The following is a 21,015-nucleotide window of genomic DNA, read 5'->3' as shown; positions in this document are numbered from 1 at the left end:
GCATTTCCCATGAGATTGTTTTTCATTTTAACAAGCCATGAGTGTGAGGTCAGAAATCTCTGAAGCACTCCTTTTGAGTAGCGCACTATTTGTGTCTTTGAAAGACTTTAGTATGCGTGTTTTGCTGTTTTAAACTTTTAAGTGAACCCCACCTCAGGAACTGAGCAGAGTCGAACACTAAACTTGGCCGTTTCAACAATGACTCCCTTTTTGCATTTATATTCCTGGCGTGCAGTGAATCTCACAAATCTGCAGAGTGAAGCAGGAACAGAGAAAAAGAGGGATACTGTGAAGTGTTTGCATGTGCACACACCACAGATGTGTATGTCTGGGTGTGTGAGTGTGTGTGAGCGTGCGTGCACATTCCAGCTCCATGCCTGTGTGTTTGGATTTGGAGTAGCTGCTCCCTGCCAGCCAGCCGGCTTCCTCCGCCCTCCGTGCTTCTCACAGCAGAGCCAGTGTGCCTGGGCCAGAGGCTGGGAAAACATGTGTGGGAGAGCCCGGAGGAGCATGAGGGAGACCCGGCCTACCTGCTGCCTGCAGCCCACTGGAGCCAGTCGGTGCGGGGCAGGCACCCAAAATACGATACCTTCAATATTTGCTTTGGCTCGGTTTGTGTGCTCCGTTAAAAGGATGTACTGTTGGCATGGGCTGTGACATTTTGAACCTGCAATAACAATCCTGCTTTGGGAAACACATCCTTGTTTGAAACGGTGTTTGTTACATGCATCATGCACATTATTCTGCTAATTTCTGTTTGTGATGCATGAGGGGGCAGTCTTGTTTCTGTCTCATGCGGTTTATGGATTATAAATGTAAGAGGACTTAGGAATCATGACTGATTTAATGAGTGATATTGCAAATTGCTCAATTACAGCTTGGCCGATATTCACCCCTAATTATGAGAGCAATCGTTCATTCTCAAGATTCAACAAGGAGGACATTGTTTTTCTGTCAGACTTTCCGCTTTTTCCGTAATAAGCAATACAGCCGAGGCGACCGGGGCTCCTCCCCTGAGGTTTTGAGCATTGTTCAAAATTGAATGATCACATTTCCGATACAAGTGCTCTCACATTATCAAAGTGACAGGGATATTTGCTAACGTTCGCCCCGAACAGTGAGGGTCATCCCCCGGAGGAGGTGCTGGGGTAGGGGGAAGCAACAGGGAGCGGCACACAGCCCCAGGCCTCATCACTCTCTGCCAGCCATGGCCCACTTCCAGTCAGTGTCTGTGCTACAGGCGGCCACTTTGCAAAGTCAGAATGATAGATTGCGCTAGGTGAGTTAAACAATTACCGAGCAATTTGGAGCTCTATGCCTCATAAATTGCCGGTCTCTCATCCTGAAACATCTCGGGGAAGAGTAATGAATCAACATTCGGAAAGGAAAGTCAGACAAGCCGCTCAAGCTATTCTTTGATGTTAATAATAACAATGTTAGAGGAAAGAGTGTTGTTTTGTTTGACTGTCAAAGACTCACTTAAGTGCTGTTTTGCTTTATCTACAGTTATGTTAAAAAAAAAAAAGGCTTATAAAATCATAAACCTGCACACTTACGTACATGCATACATACTGAAGTCACAAACACACACAACACCGTGACATTGTTTTTTTATCCTAATACGAACAGGAGCGCAGTAAGGAGAGCTTCATAGCTCCACACTGTGCAGGGTGTTATCATGCAGGTGACTGATAACTGACTCATCTGCCCACAAACCAGCATTTAGAAAGCAAATGAGGAACCAGAGAATAGGGCATGCGCTCGAAGTGACTCTATAGTGACGCACAAGACGCCGGGGGTCTGGCCTGTTTGCTGGGATGGCAGCAGTTATCAGATTATTTCCGCCGGTTTGCAGACATGAGACTCCTGGGGAGGAGCAGGTGGAAAATGGAGGTACATTTTGTGTCTGACAGTCAGGTGTTGATGCTGAATGGATAGTATGGAGACAGTAGCTTACATGTCCGAATGTGTGTGTGTACCATTTGAGATGTAATAGAAAGGGTCATGGGAGGAAATAAAATAATGAATAGTTGAATGTAGTTGAGAAAGTGGCCTGTTTAAGTACTATTTTTACTGTAGGTCTGTGAGTGGTTACTGTGCACCACAGGAGCTCCTGGAATGAAACATAGATGGACCTAAAGCATGACCATATATTATTCTTACCATCAACAAAACCCCTAAAAAGACCAAAACCTCTTAATACTGGCTGTCTTCCCTACCCTGTCTGTGGCTCTTAAGCCCATTTGGTCCAATTAAAGACGTAAATCTTAAAAAAGGGCAGGGCTCTAAACTAACTTTTTTTACCATCCTCCCGGAATCGTCCCGAAATACAACCTAAGCCGTTACGAAATGAATACGGAACCGTCACGGATTTAAGATCTTTGTTTTTCTACATTATCATTAGTTAATCATTCAAAGTGACCTTTAACATAAATCGAACATCGAAAGTGGTTCATTTTTGTTCATAAATTTATAAATTATCCCAAACTTTTTTTTTATTTAAAGAAATCCTTTTTATTTTTAAATTTTTTTGAAATTTGCATGTTTGTTTTGATTTTGATGTGAACAATGCAGCTAAGTTAAATTTAAATATTTTTTATGTGTTAAAAGTAGCATTTGGTCAAAAAACAAGAATTTGCATAAGGCCCCCCAAAAAGCTAGAACCGGCCCTGCTGCTGCTCGTGCGTCCCAAAGTTGGATGAGCTGCTGGACAAGATGCACTTGTCATGGGGAGAGGAGCAGCATGTTGCCACGGACAACATGTGATAGAGAGACTTTGTGCCTGGCGCTGAAAAGTTACGAATATTTGAACTTTTATGCCCGTCTAAAAACCACTACAAAAGAGCGCATGGCAGGCAACGTGTTTCTAGAGATGCGTCGCTGTGTGATCGGGGCCTAACGAAGGAACATGTTACCCTGTGCAGCGATGTGGTTCACTGATGTGTTCTTAATACAACAATCGAGGTCTATGAGGTCTACAACACTTGTTAGAGGGATTATTTTATAGTTTGTTTTGGGCTTCTTGTGGGATTTCTTGAAAATAAGTTATCCTTTAACTGTGTCAGTATGAGAGCTAGACATTTTCAGCCTATACTTTACATCCTCCTCTGAATAGGTCACGTTGTGGATTACAAATCCTGATGTCATCATTTGTCATCGCTCCTGCACATCCAGATGTTTTGCCCAGAATACCTTGATTCGTCCTCTCTTCCCCTCATTGCAAACGTCTTGTTCACTACATGCTTCCTCTTTTACTGTGAATCTTTTGCTTTTAAAAATGACATTTTCTCAAATGACACTTCGTCATTCAGTCAGGTATCAATGCGATGAGGAAGAGCGGGAAATGTAGCTGCTGCAGCAAGTTTTCTCACAACACGAGGCAATGCAGCATCTAAACAAAAATATACAGTACACAGACTTTCATTAAAACAGAAATTACTGTAAAAAATGTTGGTAAACACCATTAATAGTGCATGAGAGTTGTGGTTTGCTTCTGTTTTGATACACCCTACATACATACTGTACACTTCCTGGGGATACCTTAATCTCTCACACACACACACAGATGTAAGAACAAACATTCAAACATGCCTTAAGGAATTCACCGTCTTATCTACTTTGCACTCTGCCTCATATTTACGGCGCTGAGTCTTCATGTCCGAGAGCGTCTTCTCTTAAAAGCTCCCAGTGTTTACAAGCAGCTCGATTCAATGTCACCCATTTAAAATGACCCAGAGGAAAATATCCCCCTGCAGGAAATCTCATTTAGTCATATCCTTTAATTACTCCAATGCCCTCAGTGATAAATGAGCAATTACTTCAGAACATTGTTGCATTTAGCAGGATTGCTGCGTCTTTGTCAAAAGTTCATAGGCTTTTCATATTTTTCACAGCGAATCCATCCTGGATTCTACTGTAATGCGACAAACCACACACTTTTTTCTCACCCTCCGCATATCAGATTATATGAGATAATTGTAAGGGAGAAAACACCGTAACGCTGCTTTTTAAGACTCTCCCAAAAGCTCACATAGAGAGGTAGTGCAGGGTGAGCAGAGAGATTACGGCTCAGTGACTTCAGATTTTTCCCTGCTGCTGTTGATTGCCAGTATTGTCTGGAAAGCATCCTGCGGGAAGCGTTCGACTCATGGATATTACACACAGACTTATTACCCTTGACAGAAGGAATGAGATGAAAAGAGAGAAATAATAGCGAAAGAGCTGCTACCTCGGGGTGGAATAACACACAGCCTGCAGGAAGGCTGCTTTCCCTCTGATTGGAGAAGATGGCGTAATTCTAGTCGTGCCCTTGTTGTGCGTCGGTCACCCGTCACAAGTCTGCCTTCTGTGTGTGTGTGTTTGAGTGTATGGTCTATTGTGTGTGTTGATGACTTGTATAGTATGTACTCGCATGTGTGTGTTTTTTGCTTGGCTTTTTTTTAGCTCTTAGTTCCTGCGTGTTGCTATTTCAAAGCTGCCTGCAATTATTCAGTGGCCATAGTCTCTACTCAGCTGACCTCTCATCTCTTTATTACCCATCACTCTATTGTCTTTCCTTTCTTTAAGCACCAGCTAATTGATGCCGTCTAACGAGCTCTGCATCCGATTTTATTACTTGTGAGACAGAACGATCGTTATAATTAAAGGACCCAGCTGTGATTAAACTGTAAACAAATGTGCCTCCAATAATCAAACACAAGAATTGGATCCTGCTGGGACTCCCAAATTGAATGACAGATCTTTTTCATACAAACAGTATCTCTCATTGTAGCTTTAAAACTGAGCCTGCTACAACCTCCGAAAGATTGATTGCATTAATGCGTTAAATAAATTTCAATCAGGAGAGACTCGTATGAATTGAAAGGTGATTTATTACAAAGTGCATCAATTTATGAATAGTAACAGTCTTTGGCGATTTAGACCCAATGTGACATAATAAGAGGGAAGTGATGCCATAGTTGGATTTAAGATTATTCCCCCCGGGTCTAGACACTGGTGACGGTGGTAGTGAAGATTGATACAGATCCGATGAATGAAGTCAAGCAGGATTGCTCTGATGTGATGAATCTGGAGGTGATGGGGTGGTGGAGGGTCTCATCAGATTGTGCTGATACTGACACTGAAAACGCATAGAGGAGAACGGTTTTTAAACTTTTGACCGCAACAATGTGATTGGTTTAGGGGGATATGGCAAGATCTGATTGGTCACTGAAAAGAGAGACGCCCATAATCAGCTGACATAGTAATAGCCCCAGAATGAATGAGAATGAATGAGATTGCACCCCTAGTCTTCCTGACTGAATTTACGCATAAGCTTCATTAATGGCGTTAAAATTAATTTGCGTTAATGCGTTATCACGATAACTTTGACAGCACTAGTGTGGACCAATGATGAGACTACAACGATCCTCAAATGAATAGCCTATATGAAACAAACATTAATGCCATATTTCTATGTTTTTTCCGCCATTTGAGGTTTGACTGATGTTCTGTTAACTACATCATCTCGTTGCCCCCTCATATTTTGCAATCGTTCAGTAGCACAAAACTGCAGAATGAGAGCCACTAACTGTTTATCTGGAAGCACCCAACTACTATTATTTGCATAACAGTAGTGGTGGATGGAAACGTGCATTCATTTGCATTTTCTTTTGCAGATTATCTGGAAATTTGATTACAATTTGCACTAAATTTGGATGGACTTATATCTTAAACGGATTTTTGGACATGAATATATTTTTACCTATGGTGAAAGCGTCGGCAAACAGTTGCCTATTTGCACATCCAGCAAATATAGAGCAACATTAGCATTCATTTGGAGACACGTTTCTGGTCACCTGGTGAATTGAAGTCCAATATTTACTTTCTGTTTTGGTCTCCATCAACTCCTGAGGGAAATAACAGTCTCTGTAGCTGCTAAATGCTTCACTATGTCCTCCAGTTAGTCGCTAAGTGTGTCTGTTTGGTGATGAGCAAGAAGCATCCAGCTAATATAGAAATATTGATTAATGCAGCTTTAAGAATTAATGTCACAAATGAAATAGCCCGCTACTAAATTGTACTTCACTGGAAGAGAAGAGCTCTCTGATTAAAGTGCTGCCAACAGAGTCTCCTTATGAAAGGACTAAATCAGACTGTGAGCACATTTTGTCTGTTTGCTTCTTGATCTCTTGGTGTCTAATGGACAACTGCTTCAAGGAGTGTCAATGACGAGTCGTGACTTCAATCAAGAAAATCTAATATAATACAAGATTGTACGCACCGTTACACATAACAACTGAAACAGCAACACAGCGGAGGGCAGCAGGGCGACAACATGATTAACTGGATTGTTTCAGCGTCCTCTGTCAGCAAGCAGAAGCCTTTAGTGAAGTGTCCTTGAACAAGATGTGGGACAGTGACTCCCCATCAGCTCCAAGACGCACTGTTGTGTATCTGACCTCTGACCTCTGCCTGGAGGAAGGGTGTCAATAAAGCACCAATACAGTATCACTTTCATTTTTTGCATGATTTAAAACAAGAACAGAAGAGGTTTTAAGCGCTTACAGTATGGCTGCACAGTTAATCAAAATTTTTATCGAAATCACAATATGGCCTACTACAATTTTCAAATCGCAGGATGAGGAGGAAATCGTAATGTTTATTAAAGGCGAAATGTGTGTCAAAATACCATTTTAAATTAAATATTGTTGTACTGCAGAGATGTCCTGGCCTGCACATCATATTCTACAGACATAAGAAAACATCTTTTTTTTTACAGATTCTCACAAAACTCACACCTTAAATATTTGAATATGATTTCAATGAAAATGAGAATAATGATGTAAAAATGATCATACCCTCTTATATCGCAAATGATATTGAAATATCAGTCAAATTAATCGCTATTAGATATTTCCCCAAAATCGTGCAGCCCTAGCTTACAGCGGGCTCTTTTTACTGATAATCTGAACACAAAAAATAAACCCAACCCTACCGTCTGAATGTATTTCCTTTGGCGTATTACTCATACTTGTGTAAGAACACATCAGGAGGCTTGTGTGTTTCTTTCAGAGCGACACACGATGCAAGCTCGCAAGCTTTTTCAGCCCTCCATATTAGGGACAGCGAGATGATCTTCCACAGTCTGTATCCTAAATGTGGTTGCCCAGAAAAAAGGAAATATTCAGTTTGGATTCATGTGAACGCATTGTTCTCTCTCTGCAGAGCACATCCCAAATCAGCTAAACATGAAGTGCCTGGGATTAAGACTTTTTAATTACTAATAATTATCTGTGGTGTTAGGTGTTGTATGCAGCACTGCACGCTATTAACTTGACTACATAATAGCATTTGTTGTGTGTGCATGTGGTTCATGCAGTGTTCACCCTCTTCCAGTTTGCTAATTTAAACAGACATTTGCATGCGTGTACATGCATTTTCTCACAGGACTCGTGGTTGTACAGTCCTCCTTTATATGGCTGGCACAAGGCTAACCCATTAAAGACTTGTGGCTACATCAGACCATACTGTGGTCACCTGAGAGCCCAAACCGAGACCGTACCTCTGGAGGTTTACAGTCAATCCAGGCATAACAACGCTCCTTCAAAAAAAAATAGTTTCATATTCACACCTCTGTTTCTACGACTGCACACACGGTGAAGATTATACTGAATGAATAAAGCAGTCATTTTAGAGGAGAGGCATTCTAACACATCTTAACACACGTCACTACTCTGCTTCCCGCTTTCCATCTCGCTATGATCACTCGCTCGGTATACATATGGTAGCCATCTGTTCTGGCAGAACAGAGTCGGAGCCTAGAGTGGGGCAGCACTGTGATCCATGTACAGTAACAACATGATTAACCCTTCAGAGCCATAATGGTGCACTAAAATAGTCTTTGTATCATGCTTTATGGCATCTCTTTAACTGTGTTTGCATCGTGCAGTCTGTATTTGTCTTCAAACACAACACAAGTCAGCAATTACATCTCATTCTTCCAAGTACTGCTTTAGTGTACCTGTTTGTACAGTACATTTGTGATTCGCCGGTGTCTTATCTGTCTGTGAAGCCCAAAGCCAGTGTTCCTGCAGAGCTGCAGTGTGTTTAGGGAAGCGTACTTCTTCCGCGTGTCCCTCCAAAATAGATTTAAGTGCAGGGTAGGAGAGCCACATCGAGGTCAGCGTTCCTGTCCCACTGCTCTAGTCAACCCTGAGACGAGTCAGAGTGGATCATAACTGCCGTAGTCTGCCCTCTGACAGACAGACCCAGAGACAAAAAATGAGTGAAAAAAAGAAAATACAGAATTTTGTTTATTCATGATTTCAGTGATACAATAATATGCATGGAACAATCTTCAGACAAAGCAAAAAGGATAAAGTCAAAAACATGTTCCACTCACTGGCAGAAATTAGAGTAAAGCAATAGTTCCACATTTCGGGAAATGCACTGATTTGCGTTCCCAAAATTATTCGTTTAAATATCCAGCCAAAACACTTAATGTAGTAACCCAAATGCATTGTGACAGATTTGAAAGATTAAGTGTATCAACAAAAAGAACTAAGATGGAAGAAAGAAGTTTGTCTTTTTTTGCATTTGTGGTAATATTTTGGCCAGAGTTTTGTTTTTTTCTGGCAGTGAATGTGGAATATGTGTTTGACCATGCACTGGATCTCTTCTGTGCGTCTGTCTATGACAGATAATGACTAACGCTGGGCATACACTGTACGATTTTCGCCCATTTCTGGACCGAATTTTGAGCCGCATGACTCATTTTAGAGTCGGACCAAATTTCAGCTTCGTCGTTTGTCGTGCATTAAGGCTTCCCAACCGGCCGTCGGAAAGTCGGATGAATTTCTTACATGCCGATTCCCCAACGTCGGGGCCTTATGTCTACTTTCTTTAAAGTAATCAGGGCGTAGCTATCAAGATTACAATGTAAAATAGATAGCCTTATAGTAAAACGTAGCTAGCTTACCTCCAATTCTCTCAGCAAAATGGTGAAGCCATACTGTCCACGTCTTCCTAGCCGCCCCTTTTTTTTAGACTTTTCAGCAGCAGGTTGGCACAGATGATCAAGGCAGCACGTTTCTGCATTGTTAGCATTGTGAACAAACTTTACCTGCCTTGGAGCTTTCAAACAAATCTTTATTGGCAACTGTCAACAGCCAGAACGGTCCTCAGGAGCCGACGGGCCGTGTTTTTTTCTATTTTACATGTACAGTGTGAGCACATAAATCGTGAGCTTTGGCTTTACGTTGCAAAGAATCTACTCGTACAGTAGGAGTAGGAAGTACACAACAACATTTCTGAAATCTTACGGTGTATGCCCAGCTTTAGTTGCATTCAGTGTCATCTTAATGGGAAACTATGCACTCATTACTTCTTCTCCAGTGACAGTTTCATGCCTGGAGCATCAGTCAGCCTCCTCTTCCTCTCCTCAGCGACGCTGAATAGCTGCCATATGGCAAACAGCACTGGTCCATTTAAAGAGTGGCAGGTGCCTAATATAATCTCTCGCTACTATACATCCGAAAACAATAACCAACTGTTATATTATTATGATTATGGCCAGTTAACAACAGTCCTGTGCAGTTATACTGTAATTTGAAACATTATATTTCTAGGGAGATTTCTGGTGCAGTGACAATCACGATGAAGATGGTGACGATCTTCACGCAGGCGCACACTTGGAGAGAGCAGCTACAGTCGGCGGCATGTAAGAGCTCCATCAGTTCCTCCCTGAGGGTAGACAGTGCCTTGCATTAGGACGCAGAGAGCCAGTGAGTCACCTCGCCTCAGTCCATCCTGAGAGCATTCAGCACTTCACTGTCAGCTGGTACTGTAATTCCCCTGGACCAAGGTTAAGGAGCTGGACAGTTAAAGCTCAAGTGTAACAGTAAGGTGTTTTTATTCATGTCTTTCAGAGCAAGTATTCGGTCCTAGGTCTACTCATGCAGCCCTACAATACATGCTGGCTGTGATTGCTAGTGTGGCTGGAGCAACCTCCAACAGCCAATCAAATCAAGAGAAATATGATGACAGGGCCAGGGTTGAAGTGAAAGACTGTTTTCATTCTCCTGAAAATGGTCGCGTCTGCAGAGCAATGTTCAGCCGAATCACACCTGGGGGCCTGTAGTTGCACATCAGAAGAGGTGGGTCATGAATCCTGCAGTCACGCTCTGAGTGGGCTATTTACTTTGGTATATAATTGTTTGAGAAGAAAGTGGGAGTGAGGAGAAGGTGCCAGGGTAGCCCTCCTGCTGCTTTAAATGGTTTTAAGATGGATTTCCTGGAGTTTGCACAACTGCTCGCCAAAGAGGGCACATTCTGAGCAATAAAAGCAATAAAAGGAGGTGTTTCAGAGTAATCCCTGCAGACGAGGTCCTGCAGAAGAGGAGAGAAAAAGGTCCTTTTCTTCATAATTGATCTTGTTGGCTTGTCTGGAGCTTTGGCTGAAAACGGTAGCTGTTTCGGACACCTGACACTGGTGCAGCAGATGGCGATGTCTCCTGCTCTTTGTTCCAGAGTCGTGCAGGTTGTCTGTGGCTCTCTGGCGTGACCTAAACAAAGATTGAGATGGGATGGTGCCAGCGCTGCAGCTGCTCTGTAGGTTTATAAGCTGAATAACTGTGACCTGTTACCAAGAAATCTGTTTCCAGATGTTTTTGCCACACAGTTTTTATTACTTGTGTAATGCAAGGTGAATAGTAAGGACAAACGTAGAGTATAATCAGAGGCATGCCTTTCAAAATCAGCACATTTGAAGAACTGTGGATTTAGTTACTAACTAACCACATTTTCTCTGGACTGTACAAAAATTCTTGAAGTAGGGAGGGAGGCTAAAAATGATGTTTCACTTTTTAAAAAAGTCTCCAGCATTATTGTTATTTTCTTTGGACCCTTTCCTTGACTAAGAGAAAACAATGCACTACCCTGCCCACAATATCTCAAAGTAATATAGGCTAACACCATTAAATTGTTGGAATTACAAATGCTCCAATTTAAAAGCTGCTACTAACATAACACTTCCGAATCTCCTACAGAATTCAGGGCTCCAGAGTGCGACCATTTTGGTTGCATGTGTGACCAAAAATCTGTCAAGTGCAACTAAACATTATCATCGGCCGCACCGGTGGGCCTGACATTTATCAGGCCTGTCGCTGTGTGTGTATGTGTGAAACTGCACTCTGTACTCCTCCCAGAGCAAAATCACAACCATAAAACATACCGGATATTCAGAACTATTGATTGTTTTTTCGTCAAGAAAAATGCTGCGGTGCCCGTTGCACCTGTCTCCGGTCCTGAACGGCCCAGCCCAGAACGGACGTCACCAGCGGGGGTAACCGCAAACCCAGCTGTCTCCCTAGTCCCCGCTAAGATGCGTAATCCTGATCAGAGGCACCGGATTCATTTCACAAGTGGGGAAGGCAAATCGTGTGACACCCTAGGCTACATTTAATAACACACAAGACAACTTTACAGCTAATTTCTTTCTCTACGCTACTCTTACTGTATTCCAACATAATATGTATATAAATGTGGATTGCATTGCTTTTGCAATTTTTACACAGTAGTACTGTGAGCATCAAATCTTGATGTGGCATTTTACACTTTTTTTCATCTACTCTCGTTCGCAATGCGGGACAGGGGCGTAAAGTGGGGGGCCTATGGCCACTTGGACCAGTGCCGTTCTCATCCAAGATCTTTGGTGGAGATGGCCTCGTCTGACTCAAAAGACAGTCATCATCTTTCATAATGTGTTAAGAAAATCACCAAGGTGCATGGTAACTGGCAACAAAGGTAACATTAAAATGTATTATTGCGGTGCCAACAGGTGCAGTGAAAAATTTGGGGTGCACCAACATTTTGTGCTGGTGCAATCAATGTAAAAAGATAGTCTAGAGCCCCGGAATTGTAGACAGTCGAGTTGTATTGTTGGTTATGTAGTCAGCAGGAAGAACAATGCATGGAATGAAATAGCCAATATCTCTGGTTTTGCATTGCTTTTGATAATTGTTTTTTCCTGTCCATCGCGAGTCCTGCAATGTTTTAGTCGTACAATGGTAAATTGGCGGAGTACTCTTTTTAATATGTTAATGGAATATTCATCTTCACGTGGCTGCAAGAATAGCAAAATAGAAGTTGAATTATGTATTGTCAAAATGAAAGCAAACATAACAAAATAATGCATCCTGTTTACTGAAAATGTTTTAACTAAGAGCTTATCACTGTCCCTTTATATGACACATTTTATCCATCTCCAACACTCATTTTCACAAAGTCCCTTGCATGCTTTAACTACTGTCCCAATGAGGAAAAGTGAAATGAATTGCCCTAAAAGCAGCTGTCTGCTCCCACAAGATGAATGAGGAATGCCACCTTCGCCGCAGGCAGCATGTGCATTAAATTAGCAGCATATTATGAGAAAGGAGCCATTAAAGCCAAAGCTACTTTTTTTTTTCCACAGTGATTAAAGGGCTAAGTAGAGAGTCGCTGCTTTCAGCCATTTCATAAGTTGACACCCTGCAAACGATAAGAAGGGTGCAGCACGAAGCTGCAGAGGAATAAGAAACCGTCAGCGAAGCGAAATGGAGAGCAGTCTGCCTCGTCACCCTCAGAGTGAGGAAGACACGGAGGTGTGACTAATGAAAACGCATTTGGAATATTACACATTATTACCATTGGGAGAAGTCTCTGATAGGTGTAACTAGGAGGCATAATTACTACAGTGTTGTTTTCTCACTCTTCACACAAAAACACAATGATATGACAAATATATAGAGGGAAATAATGAGATATGAACATTTAAAAGGGTGAACTGTTTTTTTTTTTTTTATTCCCCTTTTGTCCTATAAAGAAGAATCACAAGTGAGTTAACCTAATTGTGTTCATCGGTCAATGTCAATCAGTCCAATTGTCTCTTTTCAGAGTGTACTCTTCTGCTGTACCTTGACATTAATGTAATACCTCTCTCTCTCTCTCTCTCTCTCTCAGGTGTGCTCAGCCTACCTGAGGGTCTGACTCTTCTCAGGGACCAGCAGCAGCAGCAGCAGCAGCAGCGAGCAGGGAAGAGCGGAGAGGGAAACGCCTACAGTCAGTCTGAGCTGCGCTCCGTTGAACAGTGTTTACTGGCTACAAGAGTGGGCAGCATCTCTGAACTCAGTGAGTGTGTGTGGCAGAGCTCGAGCTTAAGGACGTCCCGTCGTCCCGGGGCCAAAACAAATATGATCTGGGAGGATGAAAATTAATTTTGGGACGAGTGTTGAAAGAAAAATACCTGTTATATTAGAATGATTTGTGAATGAGTTTTGTGTTGCGCACCATTATTATTAAACCTCATTGACAACTTAAACACAGACACGCACGCACACTGTCAGTGCCCGATCCATCCTGCCCGTACACACACACACACACATACGTTGCAGCAGCAACGGAAAATGATTTCCAGGTTAATGAAGTAAACTTTCTGGTATTAACGTTACCTGTTAGCCAACGTTAGACTGTTTGATATTAACGGTGACCGTATAGTTGACGCTTGCTAGCGAGTCAGCAGCCAACGTTTGCATTTACAGTGAATGAGCTGACGATAATGTTACGCTAAATATGAGTCAAAACTCAGCAACAACAGCTCAAATCATGTTTCTAATGTTAACCACTTCTTTACTTACTTGCTCCTCTTCATCCCCTTCAAGGGTAATAAGGTTGGAATGAGATCTCTCCATCACATGTTGTCCGTGGCAACATGCTGCTCCTCTCCCCATGACAGGAGCATCTTGTCCAGCAGCTCTTCCGGTTCTAGCTTTCGGGGGGCCCTATGCAAAATCTTGTTTTTTGACCAAATGCTATTTTTTGCACTTAGAAAATATTTTAATTTAACATACGTAGCTGCATTGTTAACATCAAAATCAAGACAAACATGCAAATTCTAAATAAAAAAAAACAACATTAAATTACTTTTTAAAATATAAAAATCTTTTGGATAAATTATAAATTTATGGACAAAAATAAACCACTTTTGATGTTCGATTTATGTTGAAGCTGCAGTTGGTAGAAATGGAGCAAATATGATTAAAAGAAGTTATTTTTATTCAACGGTCACTATATCCTGACAGCAGTACATGAGACAGGTAATCTGAAAAAAGTAATGTTCCTCTGTGTCCTCCTGTGTCCTCCGGTGTCCTCCGGTACTCCTAACGGCATCTGCAAGATTTCACAGACCATTCATTTCGGGAAGGCTTAGTTTGTATTTCGGGATGGTTCCGGGAGGATGGTGAAAGAAGTTAGTTAAGAGCCCTGGTGTGTGTGGGTGTGATGGGAAAAGTCCATTATTATACACCATTATACACCATTATACCATTAACCCCTCCCCAAATACCCTCTGTAGTCAATGTGCCCTTGAGAAATGCAATTAACCGCTCGAGGGGAGCTGCTCTCTGGTCAGTGTCAGGTAATGATAATTTAGATACATGCTGTGCTTTTAGGAATACCCTTTCCTGTTTCAACATGACAATGCCCCTGTACCCAAACAGAGGTCCATAGAAAAACGGTTTTGAGTGTTTATTGTGGAGGATCTTGACTTGCCTGTACAAACTCATCCAGCACCTTTGGGATGAATTGGAGCACCAACTGCTAGCCAGGCCTTATCACCCAACACCAGTACCCAAACGCACTAATGGGCTTTTTCCCAGCAGACACTTGTCATAGTAAGAAAAAGCACAGGTGTTACTAATAACATTAACAATGGCTCTGTTATATTCAAATGTCCCAGTAAGTCATGACAGTGTGACAGTGAGTCAGCGTGCACAATGGCAGGACCCTAAAACTGAAACAGAAAATTGGAATTCAGCCATCATTAATTATTCACACCTGTGCTTTTCCTAATGTGGAATGTCACAATGTATTGTGTGAAAAAGGTCTATACTGAATATTCTCCTGTGGCTGAATATGAACAAAAGCCCCACAGCCAGGTTCCGCAATCACGTGGAAAGCCTTCCCAGAAGACTGGAGGCTGTTATAGCAGCATATTAATGCCTATGGTTTGGAATTGAGATGTTCAAAAGACACATCAGGGCATGATGTTTGGGCCTCAAGCCAAGTCAAAAACTTCACTTATTCTGTCAAATATCCTATCCTCAACTTCGGCACAACATTTTGGAAGTTTTCATGGTTCCCAGATGATGCCTCCTACTACTTTGGTGATCCCCTGATCTTTTGTCTAGCGCTAACATGAGGTTCAAATTTGTGTTTTTTTATGTGAAATGCCTCAACAACTATTGGATGGATTTCCATGAAATTTGGTGCAGATATTTACGGTACCCAGACCAGAGGATAAATTCTAACGATTTTAGTCATTCCCCTAACCTTTACTTCAGGGCCACCAGCAGGCCAAAGTTTTTACTTATCCAGTAAAATATCTCAACATCTACTTGATGGATTAGGACAACATTGTGTACAGACATTCTTGGTTCCCATAGGATGAATCCTAATGACTTTGGCGATCTGATTTTTTCCTCTAGTGCCAACATGACATTTGTGGTTTTGAGTGAAATGTCTCAAAAACTATTGGATGGATTACCATGAAATTTGGAACACACATTCATGTCCCCCACAGGATGAATTTGAATAACGTTGGTGACTTCCCTGGCTCTTAATCTAGCCCCATCATCTGGTCTAAATTTCCATTTGTCCAATATTTTGGTTTATAATCAAATACATGCAAAACTAATAACAGTAACACATGTTGGCATGCGAACATGCATAACCAAAGACTAGTTCAGAAAGGAGACGGTGCACAGAGAGTCAGTTTCCTGTATCTATGTCACATGGGTTTCACCAGCCTCTTTAGGAGACTAGCATCATATCCTGAGTCTATTAACTCCAATGGGAGAAGTGAATGTGAACACAGATTATGACTGATTCTTTCGATTCTATTCACTAAAGTAAATATTGGACCCATTTTTAATAAGCCACATATCTTTCCAAACATTCTTTTAACACTAAAATGGCATTTTTCAGACAGACATATCCAGTGGAAATTAACTTTCTCTGTCTCAGCAACACACTCTCGCGAGATCTGGCAACTAACATTCGCTAACGCCCTAGCTAACACATTTTCGTAATGCTAAATATGGCTGTTAGCTGTGTAAATATCTAATGTTAGCAAAAGAAAATATAAATACATTATGCAAATATAATTCAATCTGCTTTCATCCATCCACACAACGTACCCAACACTTCCAAATGAGGTGGGTGTGTATACCATTTCAAACCACTGAGGGGAGCTTGTAATGCGTCATCTTTGTTATAGAGTATTTAAGTATTTTAGGCTTACCTAAGGAGGATAGCCTGCTAACCTTTGCATATAGCTCACAGTACCGCTGTGTACTGCCTCACAGAGCTGCTACAGTAGCATGGCTGTAGACTCTTTGTTTTTATAGGTCTTTAATGAATGGATGAATTAATTACGAGACATTTTGATTGCAGGTTTTATTGAAGGTTAGCAGCTCTGGTCTCCCTCACATTTGAGTCGGGTGACATTTATTGGCTGATATGATAATGTGATGTCTAATAAGGCACAAATATTGTTCCGCTCTATCTGTAAATCACCGTATCAGAATCCTGCTGTGCGTGCATATGTGCATATTTAAATGAACGTGACTCAGTGCCCCTGTCAATGAGAGCAACTGTAATGAACCAGAGCTATTTATTTAGCTCATAAGTTTGACAAGCTCTCCAAAAGTTAATTGAATGTCTGCCCACTCACAATGTACTCATTATTCAGAGAATAATGGGCATCTGAATGCTTTCTGAATACATTTATACAGTAGGAAGTCATTTACATACTGTAGGCTTTAGGAGTCAGTTTTATGTAATGATAATAGGTTTTCTGCATCATTTGAGAAATTACAGACGGATTATGTTTTACCCTCTTGTCCTCACGCACAAAAAAAGTTATAACACAACAATTTGACAAGTTCAGCACAAGGCCTTCATTAAAGTTTCCACCTCGTTTTCTGTTTTTGGAGGAAACTTTCTGACAAACTGTCATAAGGCCTCAACAAATCTGCAGTGGCAAGCTGCGCTGCAAACCACTGAGAACACAACTTCATGTTTACTCTCTTGATATAATCATAGAATCAAGATGCTCATTGGAAGCGATGAACTGTTTTGTTTCATGGTTGCATGCAACTCTGCAGCTCATTCCGGAAAACACACATCCGAGTGCTGCAGTTACAGATTATCTCCTGATGTGCGTGTGACAATTTTTTAGATATAAAAAAAAAAATCCTCAAGCCAAACAATGGGGAAAGGGTCGTCGAGTTTCTGTTGTCATGGCGTCGGGATGTCAAGTCAAGACTGGAAAAATATTTTCTGTACATCTAGTGTAAACATTTATCATCAGAATAAACAGCGAGCCAATTCTCCTCACTGTATGCTTTCTCAGGAGCGAGGTGGGAGGAGCGGGGTGCGGCAAGCACTGAGGCAAATCGCCAGTCCTCTGTCCATGTTGTATTGATGAGGTCAAGCAAGGACTCGTTCTGTTATGTTGACACTGCAAACACACTCTCAGACAACAGAGCGGATAATAGCGGAGCTTAGCCAGTGGTAATGTTATCAGCTCTGGAGAGGAATTCTGTAAATAACTATAGGATTTGCAAACAGCTCAAGCCGAGAAAAAATTAATAATTGAGAAAAGCAGAAGAGCTGATGATTGCGCTATCAGCCTGTCATATTGTGTATCTGAAAGAGAGCAAGATGGGAAAACAGAAAAAGAATAAAAGATGGGAAGGTTAGAGAGTTTGATTTTCTAAAATACATTTCATGGGATAAAATAGCGTCATCTGCTCCGGCGCAGTCACATTTGCATCCTATGCAGGGACAGTCTTTTGCTCTGGCATTTAGACTCACTTTTAGAGGTTCACCACTGATTTACCTCTTTGTATTTTCTCATTTTCTCTTCTGCCAAAATGCCAAATTAGCATATTTGAAATGACAGACCTGCAAATACTGCTATTATTGGGACTCTGTGTGTGTCATCATCACTTTGTCATGCCAGACACAAACTTGCTTCATATCTGTTCTACACAGCGTCGTTTCTGTAATCTACTGTTAGAAGCGCCGATGGGAAGAGCATACAAAATACAAAAAGACTTTCTCCATATGTAAATCTATACAGCTGGAAAATATCACAACCTCAACGTGATACAAGGTCAAATGGCGGTGACCTCTCTGCGTGTCCACCGGCAGCATCATGCACTAAACCTCCCTCTTCCCGCTTGACATTTTGGGAAATATTCTCTTTCTTGCTGAGAGTTAGATGAGAAGATCAATATTAATCTCATGTCTGCATGCTAAATATAAAGCCACAGCCTGGAGATGGTTAGCTTAGCTTAGCATAAAGACAGGCAACAGAACAGCGAGCCTGGGTCTGTCCAAAGTTAACAAAATCTGTTACTTCATATACTCCGCACAGACATGAGAGTGGTATCAATCTTGTCATCTAATTCTTGGCAAGAAAGCAAATAAGCGCATTTAGGCAGAAGAAAACACTTCTTTTTCTTCCATAAAACAGTACGGAGGTCAGATTAAATCATTCTTAAATGTTTCAAGGTTGTCAAATGTCAAATCCCCCAAGATTTTTTGGATCCATAACCTTTCAGAGGTTAGTATAAAACTCTCCCAACTTTTTTGCCGCAAGGTATTAATCTGAAATCATCTGCTGTGCATCTGGCAGCCTCACCAACCAGCGAACTGTGGGAGTTGTTAGATGATGCCAACAAATATTGCTCTGTATAGAAAACAAAAACAGAGTCCAATCACCAATGTGCTGTATTTCCATTACCATAGCTTCGCTCAACCAAGCAAAAACCTAGTGAGCCTTGGTAGACCGCGAGGAACAAAATGAAATTAGTTCTGGTTTTACTCTGTACAACTTTTAAAATGGCATTTCACATCAGTATGTTTGGTTTCACAGCTTTATCTCCACTAATGGACGCTTGCAGCCTTTTAACTTGATCACAAATTGTATTACCTGTAACTTTATTTGCCGGTATTAATAATTCATGTTTAGCCTTAACATTTTACAGTGGGTACTTTGTCATACAATATTAGTTATTAATGCTGATGAAAAAAACACTCTTGAACATCATTATTCATTATTACTGGACACAGAGCACATTTTTACCACAGCAAGGAAAAGGCTTTTGGAGCCGGTCAGAAATTGTGATCTTTCTTTCTATATTTGCCTCATCTGATACTTTTCATCTTTTGCTTTACTCTCAGCTCTAGTGTGATGGAATCGGGACCGTTTTCCTGCAAATGTTTCAGCCAAGAACTCATAGAAGATACTGCTAATGACCATCAGTACTCTCAGTAATACCTTTCAAAGATCATTTTCATATGCGCTAGTAGTAAGAGCCCGGCCACATTTTTTTTTTTTTTCGGGTTGTCCGTATATACGTCTCTACATTTGTCCGTACGTACCATTCTCGTGAATTTTGGTGGTTAAAGGTCAAAGTCACTGTAACCTGGTCGTGTATAGTAGGTAACCACCAAGTTGCAAAAATGTGTGACAACTCCTGCGAGACTTGCTGACTGACGACCTATCTAACCTTAACCATTCAAGGTAAATCCCTAGCCTTAACTTGATAGAGTTTTGCAACTTGGGGGTTACCTTCTAGACACGACCCTGTGACCTCAAGTGCATCCCATTCTTGTGAACGCAATATCTAAGGAATGCCTGGAGGCAATTTATTCAAATTTGGCACAAATGTCCACTTGGACACTATGATGAACTGATTAGAATGTATTGGTCAAAGGTCAAGGTCACTGTGACCTCGAAAAACACATTTTTGGCTATAAGTCAAGAATTCATATACTAATTATGGCAATTTCACACAAATGTCTAACAGGATAAAAAGACGAAATGATGACATTTTGTACAGACATGGATGTAAACTGCAACTGACTGCTTGGTGGAGACGAGGCGGAAGAATTCTAGTTTTATTTATACAGTATATATATTAGGGCTGTCAAAGTTAACACGATAACGCGTTAAAGCAAATTTGTTTTAACACTAATTTCTTTATCGCATTAACGCAATCGATCTTTCAGAAGTTGTAGCAGGCGCAGTTTTAAAGCTAGAGTGAAGATACTGGTATCATATGATACATAAGGAATCCATTGGTACCAACCATGTCATACTAGCTTGTCACAAAGGAGCTCCAAACTTGTGCTAAAGGTGAGGAAAAACTGGCATGGTAATTTTCAAAGGGGTCCCTTAACCTCTGACCTCAAGATATGTGAATGAAAATGGGTTCTATGGGTACCCACGAGTCTCCCCTTTACAGACATGCCCACTTTTTGATAATCACATGCAGTTTGGGGCAAGTCATAGTCAAGTCAGCACACTGACACACTGACAGCTGTTGTTGCCTGTTGGGCTGCAGTTTGCCATGTTGTGATTTGAGCATATTTTTTATGCTAATTGCAGTACCCATGAGGGTTTCTGGACAATATTTGTCATTGTTTTGTGTTGTTAATTTATTTCCGATAATAAATATATACATACATTTGCATAAAACAGCATATTTGTCCAATCCCATGTTGATAAGAGTATAAAATACTTGACTATTCTCCCTTTAAGGTACATTTTGAACAGATAAATAAATGTGCGATTAATTTGTGATTAATCGCGATTAGATATTTTAATCGATTGACAGCCCTGTATCTGTGCTGAAAATAGTGCTTACTTTGAATACCACATATTGGTATCTAATAAAAGCAGCAGAACCTTTCAAGAGATGGGACTTAATGCTTTTAGAGCTTCATGTTAAAATGTCTTTTGCTCTGTGATGGAGGTTTTGATTTATAGGCTCAAAGATGGGATCATGTCATTAAACCTTGAAGTTAATGAAATGAGCATAAAACACTGAAATTCAACAAAGTTACAAGGGTTTCACATGACAAAAGCAACATGCAATCAGTGAGGGGCAATACACAGAATAAATTAGCACAATTCTTCAGTGTTTA

The 21,015-nt window shown here is 41.1% G+C and overlaps 1 protein-coding gene across 2 annotated transcripts in view; it reads left to right on the top strand.

Annotated features, from left to right (window-relative positions):
• The window catches only part of btbd11b (BTB (POZ) domain containing 11b), an 88,965-nt gene that overhangs the window by 42,728 nt on the left and 25,222 nt on the right, over positions 1-21,015 (top strand). For both annotated transcript variants that reach the window (XM_037767134.1, XM_037767132.1), the window contains exon 2: positions 12,979-13,146. In XM_037767134.1, the coding sequence (XP_037623062.1) occupies positions 12,979-13,146 (168 nt within the window). The remainder of the gene's footprint in view (positions 1-12,978; positions 13,147-21,015) is intronic.

This window comes from Sebastes umbrosus, chromosome 4 (assembly GCF_015220745.1).
Source record: "Sebastes umbrosus isolate fSebUmb1 chromosome 4, fSebUmb1.pri, whole genome shotgun sequence".
Lineage (NCBI taxonomy): Eukaryota > Metazoa > Chordata > Actinopteri > Perciformes > Sebastidae > Sebastes > Sebastes umbrosus.
This window is presented reverse-complemented; position numbering and strand designations above follow the sequence as displayed.